At 32.4% G+C, this 6,841-nt stretch overlaps 1 protein-coding gene across 1 annotated transcript; it reads right to left on the reverse strand.

The window, feature by feature from the left end:
• Positions 1-2,662: 2,662 nt before the first annotated feature.
• LOC145126150 (Cyclophilin-like peptidyl-prolyl cis-trans isomerase family protein) lies at positions 2,663-6,463 on the reverse strand. Its single transcript, XM_079061555.1, has 10 exons — positions 6,100-6,463; positions 5,564-5,742; positions 5,386-5,487; positions 5,180-5,289; positions 4,938-5,079; positions 4,630-4,843; positions 4,375-4,414; positions 3,832-4,024; positions 3,018-3,152; positions 2,663-2,898 (listed from the first exon to the last, which is right to left on the reverse strand). Exons 1-10 carry the CDS (start codon positions 6,317-6,319, stop codon positions 2,758-2,760), a joined length of 1,476 nt encoding a protein of 491 aa, XP_078917681.1. The 5' UTR covers positions 6,320-6,463; the 3' UTR covers positions 2,663-2,757.
• Between the last annotated feature and the right edge of the window lie 378 nt (positions 6,464-6,841).

Below are 6,841 nucleotides of genomic sequence, written 5' to 3' on the forward strand. Positions count from 1 at the left end.
TCAAGAAATCTGGGAATCTTGATTATTCACAGAAACAAAAAGAAATTATCATAATTTTATTAGTTGTTCAAAAATCAAGAACACCGTTAATATGACTGTTCATAAAAGTATCAACAAAAGTAATATTTTTACTTATACAAACATGAATAAAAAAACCCCACAAATCTCATGATTCTCATTGTCATTCATCTATCTCTAAATCCAAACTTTAAAAATACACTCATATTTGACGTTTTTGCCCTTGTTGCTTCAATGCTTCTAAACTAGAGTACATAGAAATCAGGAAGAGTAGTTTACTTCTTATAAATTCGAAGAAAATTAGCATAAATACAAACATAAAACAAACCTGAAAGAAAAAACAGAAATTTATTTGTCTGTGCCTTCATAAAACAGAAACCGATTTCCTTGTAATCTTGTTCCTTATAAATTTCAAAACTAATTTATATGTCCATTCAAAAAGCAAAAAAAAAAATTAAAAAATTAAAAAATTAAAAACAAAAAACGAACAAGAAAAAAAATAAATAACAGAAACTCCTTATAAGATTGCAAGATTATAAGATTGAAAGAAGAACTACTGAAATAATTTAAGAACTGATAGTTGATTTTTGAGAAGATTGTAGGATTGTTGCTTCTGATTTTCAAGAAGAAAAAAGGAAGAAGTATGTACTAGGAATCATTAATTCATAATCAGTATGCCTAGAATGAAGAAATATGAACTCAAAGCTTTGATATCCTTCTGATCTTCGATGATTGCTTTTGATTTCCTTCTTCAGAAATGCTGATTTTAAGCAAATACGAATCATAAATTCTGACTTAGTATCCTTCTGATTTTCGAGAATGAAGGAACCAAAGCATCATTTTCCTTTTCCCAAAAACTTTTTGATTCCTGCTCATCTTTCTGATTCGGTGATTCTCTGTTGGCCGTTAACACCTGCATCGTTTCCTTTCTCGTGGCCGCCTGATACATTCACTATCGACGATCCTTAACCTAGCCCAAACAATGAACATAGTCTAATACCAAAGGTGGAAAAAAATTGGGCCCTAAAATTTAAGTGGGCCCTGTTCAAGGGCACATCTTGAACACCCATTGGGTCGGCCCTATATATATAGAGAGAGAGAGATCATATCTACAATTAAATCTCTATCTCCCCACCAATAACATTATATAAAAAAAACATCCTACCAAGAACAATGTAATTACAAGCAAAAATAATCAGAAGTTATTGGTCTAACACTAAAAAATTTGTGAAATGCGAAGATTTTTTGAAAAAGAAAAAACTGATTTTTTGGGAAAAAAAATTATATTATCAAATTTAACTTGTTAACCAGATAATCAGTCAATATAAAAAAAATAATAAGAAGAAGAAAGCTATAGGTTTTTTGTGAAAGACAAATAAAAGTTATGATTTAAAACAAAAAAAGCATAAAACTTATGAATAATAAACCTTTCAGAAAACAATTAGTAATTAGTAGTTTTCGATTATTCCAATAAATTGTATTCGGATACATTCAAACTTATTTTCTAACTAGAGTCTTAGGGAGCAAACTTGCAAACTTGGCAATATACGAAAGTTAAAGGGTGGAAAATATCAGTGTTCAAATTTGAAAGCATGAAAATGACATTTTACAAAGTATATGTGTGGAAAGTACCATTTACAAAGTAGGGAGTGGAAAGTATCAACGGTACAAAAGTTTGGGACCAAATCAACAACATAAAAAAAAAATTGTGGCCAAAATCTAAAATAAAAAAGTTTTATAACCAAAATATAAAACTATAACTATACTGTTCTAAACCCGATTGGTTTTAATATAGAGTATAATGTGAACGTCGACTTCTTAAATACCATGCCCACTTTAACCAAATGCATGTAGCATGAAACTATCTAAACACTAAACTTCAAAATATTTTAAGTGCATAGTATTTAGTATGCTTTTATTTGTATAATGAAAAAGTGCATAATGGATAGTTCTTGTGGAACTTATCTATGGCACCCGACGTATAACAATTCTTAAAAATAAATATTCTGAATTAAGCCCAATCAATTCAAACTTTTGGAACCACAACCTAGATCCGAATCCAAAACCAAATGGTGGATACCCAATGTCATTGTGGTATTGTACTTCCATTATGTTCACGTAATACATGTTCTGGAATAGGGAACACAAATTATTTTGATGTGTGCTGATTACATGCATTGTTGTCGACTACTCGACTTGCTTTCAAAAAAAAAATTATAGTGTAGGGTAATATACATAAAGTTATTATATTATATTTTGGTTTTCTTTGTTGTTTATATTTCTATATTTCATTTTGATGGATGAAAGTCATTCATTTTCTAAAGAAGTTTGCTACTATCACTATGACCTTTTATTTTCGGTGTAGACCAACAAAACTGCTCATTAACTTACATGACATAATATTTACATTCTAAAATAACCTAATATATTTTTCTGAAATAGCTTCTCATTACAAAATGGCCAAAGTGGAAATTTATTTCAAAGAGGTAGCTTTCATTATATTGGTTTTTGTATGTTACGTTTAATACCTTATAATATATTGATCTATACAAATTAGCACTCATTTTCAAATATGGTATCATTTTCCTTTCGTGAATTAAAAACGATTATTTATTTGAAAACTGTAATAAAATGAAATTGCAAATGCAAAAAGTCAAATATATATAACTGATTGATTCTCTATGACATGGTCCCACATAGTGTATAATAAATAATACATGAAGTTGAATATATATATTATCATGTAAGAGATTTTCCAGCCCATTCTCGTTCTCGTTTCTTTTGTTTTGCTATCATCTTGTTGAATTTTTCTTTTCCTTTTTCCAAAAGAGGGTCATGCACCACATAGTCATTTGGATCATTCCTACGTGTCATATTATCCTGAAAATCATTTACAACAAAACAAAATTTTATGCATCAGATGTTAAACTGCTATAACTGGACACATATTTTAAACTACAACATCATAACAAAAAATAATTTTTAAAAAATGATGTTACCTTATCAGCCACAAACTTCAACTTGGCTTTAGTCCAATCAGACAAATCTTCTTCAGCTTTACCCTCTTGTTCACCATTAGATGCATCAGGTTTTGTAAACATGGATGTTTTAAACTTCTCAAGTTTAGCTAGCACCTACATATCACAAAAACAATATAAAAAGATAAATACACATTTTTTTTAAATACTTTTATACAAATCTTTCTTTTTCTTTAAAGCGTTGATAACGTGGTACAGTTGCTTTTGGGCCCGCTTGCTAATCAATACAAGGTGCAACAGAACAGGTTGTACTGTGTTTGACATGAATTAGACCGGGACCGACCTCAAAAATTTCAATTTTTATCCCAATCAAAAAGGTGGAACAAGGTAGGACATATACTCACTCCCGGTCTCCCATCTATGCAAAAGACGAAAATGCCCTCCTCATCCTCATCATTGAAAATAGCAATACAAAGCTTATCCAGTCTCATCCCGTCCAATTGGACGGGATGAGAGGGTACAAAATTGACTTTGTATCGCTATTTTTAATGATGGGGATGTGGAAGGCATTTTCGTCTTTTGCATAGATGGGAGACCGGGAGTGAGTATATGTCCTACCTTGTTCCACCTTTTTGAGTGGGATAAAAATTGAAAATTTTGAGGTCGGTCCCGGTCTGATGCATGTCAAACGCAGTACAACCTGTTTTGTTGCACCTTGTACTGGGTAACAAGTGGGGCCAAAAGGGACTTGTACAACGTTATAACCGCTTTAAAGAAAAAGAAAGATTTGTATAAAAATATTTTTTAAAAAAATGTGTATGAGAATATGACATACATCTTCTTCGTGTCCTTGACGCCTGCGTCTTTTTTGCTTTTGTAATTGTCTTTCTCTTTCATGTTCATTTAGAAGCTGCATGTCTGCATCTGCATTGGCCATACGTTCTGCTCTCACTTCGGATCCAATTCCTTTTTTCTTCAAAGACAATTTATCCACTTTCGGCCTATCATCATGCCTTTCATCTTTTGATCTTTTAATTATGTAAAAAAAAAAATACAAAATATTAAGATGAGAGAAAGCGTAAAGCAGATAAAATGTACACAAGAAGTTACCCAAGTAGCATTTAGAAATTAGAACTAGGTTTAAGTGCAAGAAGTAGCAATGTGTTTTCATTGACTTGTTTGTTATAGCATCCTACTTTCATTTATCTAGTCACAGCAATTTTAACTGATATAAAAAGATTTTTTATTTTGAAAGTACAATGCTATAAATGGGTAAGATGCTATAATACACAAATATATGAAAGCAGATTTCTATTTCTTGAATTTAACCCTTTAAACTACAAAGAAAATATAGTGGATTAAATTAGATAAATAATACCTTGGTGGAGACTTTTTATGGCTTCTAGACATTAAACTCTCTGAACATGCAACAGAGAAATCAAACTGTTAGAAATCAAAATGATGTAAATAGGACATACAGATTCGTATGTGAAAAGACGTAAATGCCCTCGTCATCTCCATAAAAAAAATAGACCTAAAAAGGTTGTCCAGTCCAGTCCAATTCAGTCAAGTCATGTCCGCGATAAATAAAAGAAAAATAGAACCTGAGTTTATTTATGGGTTGAAAAATTACCTTTTTGCCCTTTTTTCTTGGTTGGTATATCACCAAGCTCTTTCTTCTTTTTAATAATCTGCTGACGCATGCGTGCATCGAAGTTTGCCTCGTCATCATCACTGTCACCTGCTGACTCAGCATCAGAATCCTTGGGTAACTCTTCCTTCTTGGAGCTTAAAGCTTCTCTAACACTCTTTTGCAAATCTCTTCTTGCTTTATCTTCAGATGGATCCTGCAACATTGAACTCATATTAATCAAAATTTGTTTATTTATCAATAATTTGTCTATTAAGATTTCACCATAAGAATAAAAATTGTATACTTACCAATTTATCTTTTGCATTTTCATCTTTTAAGAGCCTAGGATCATTCAAAACATCATGACTACTTTTTATCTTAGTTTTCACAGCTGCAAGTTCTTTCTCCTCTTCTTGTGCTTCTTCTCCAAATGAAAGCAAGTTCAACTTTCTGTAAATATTGAACAGAATCACATGAGAAAGAATATTTACAACATAAAGATTATCTAATCTCATGTTAACCACTTCAAAGACATGATAAAAATGATTACTTTGTAGCCTTCCTTTTTGTATCTTTGTTGCCAGCTTCAACAGTAGTTGATGACAAAGATTTTGAAGGTGCAGCTCTTGGAAAAACATCATCAAATGGATTCCACAACACCTGAAGTTATTTGAAAGACAATCCAATTTCCAACAAAATTGGCATTAATGAAGGTTTATTTTGAAGCTATTAGACATTAAGCAGAAAAAATAATACCTCAATAGAAAGTATTTTTGGAGGAGAATCCAGAGGTCTGTCATCTTTATCAGTTTCAATATCACCAAATGTTAACAGATTATATATTGAATCTCCAGTGACCTATAAAACAAATAAAATCAATCAATGTCCAAATATTGTGAACCTATGTATCAGTGAATCTATTGTTAGTTGTTACCTTGCCAAATATTGTATTCTTCTTGTCTAGCCAATCACATTTATCTAGGGTTATAAAGAATTGACTTCCATTTGAATGTGGTGAACCAGTATTTGCACAAGCAACTATACCCCTATGGCTGAATCTTAAACGTGAATGGAACTCATCAGAAAATGTACCTCCATATATGCTTTCACCACCTGGATTCAGAAACATCATTTATGTAACTACTCCTTCATTCCAAAAAGAGACATAAACTTCAAATGTTTAATGTCAAATCTAAAGGGTTTTTCAAAATTGCTACATATTTTGTTGGAATTAAGTCAGTAAAACCGTTTACTGCAGCTCATGTTTCATGGAATGGAGGGGTAATGTTCATAGGATGTGAACAATCGATTGACCTAGGTCAATCACAACATCAGGAGGGCCATTACTGCCAACACGGTTAAGTAGCTACAATGATATAGAAGAACAATGTATCTGAGCGATTGAGTGTGTGTGTGTGTGTTTGCGCGTCTGATATGGTTGCATAGCGGAAGAGTTCAAAGGTGAAATACCTGTGCCAGTTCCAGTGGGATCACCACCTTGAACCATGAAAGACTTAATAATGCGATGGAATATTGTGCCATCGTAGTAACCATCAACGCACAGTTGAACGAAGTTTCTCACGGCTTTCGGCGCCTCCTTTGGCCATAATTCGATGTCAATCGCCCCGTAATTGGTCTGGAGTACAACCTTACCCTTCGTGGGAGGCTCCGATACATATATCGACGACATTAAACTTGTATTCGATGCGGAGAAGAAGAAGCTCAAACAGGTTCGTAGCTTAGACTGCAATTCGTGTGTCGTCCAACTGCTTGTGTTAATGTCCCACCGGAAAAAAAACTCCTTCTGGATAGATCCGAAGACGAGCAATTGATTTGACCCTGGGGCATGAAATGCTACCAAAAAAAGTTTAGAGAAAAATGCAAAAAAACATCCCTAGACTATTTGTCGATATGCAAACGTAGTCCGTTAGTTAAATTTTTGTCTCAATGGCCCTTATTGCTACTTTGATTTCCTTATAATATACCAACCAATCTCCATTCTACTATCCTTTTAATTTCTAGGAAATTGTCTAAATATGTTTTTGCTCCTTGTTAATGTCGTGAAACCAACAAATAATAATGGCATAAAAATATGGCTAGCTAAAGTAGAGATTGTATCCACGTTGACACATAATAATCGTAAAATACATCTTTGTACAAGATATATTGACTTAGCATAAAAATAAATTACAAATAAAAAGGAGACTAGAAT

Source organism: Lactuca virosa, chromosome 7, assembly GCF_052849685.1.
Source record: "Lactuca virosa cultivar CGN04683 chromosome 7, Lactuca_virosa_CGN04683_v6, whole genome shotgun sequence".
Classification (NCBI taxonomy): domain Eukaryota; kingdom Viridiplantae; phylum Streptophyta; class Magnoliopsida; order Asterales; family Asteraceae; genus Lactuca; species Lactuca virosa.

Bases quoted from the DNA above. Each gene is read 5' to 3' on its own strand.
- LOC145126150 (XM_079061555.1), bottom strand. From the start codon at position 6,319: ATGTCGTCGATATATGTATCGGAGCCTCCCACGAAGGGTAAGGTTGTA. The intron at 4,844-4,937 runs GTAAGTATACAA...TCAATGTTGCAG, and splicing joins AAAATGCAAAAGATAAATTG to GATCCATCTGAAGATAAAGC. The intron at 4,025-4,374 runs GTATTATTTATC...CATAATTAAAAG, and splicing joins CATAAAAAGTCTCCACCAAG to ATCAAAAGATGAAAGGCATG.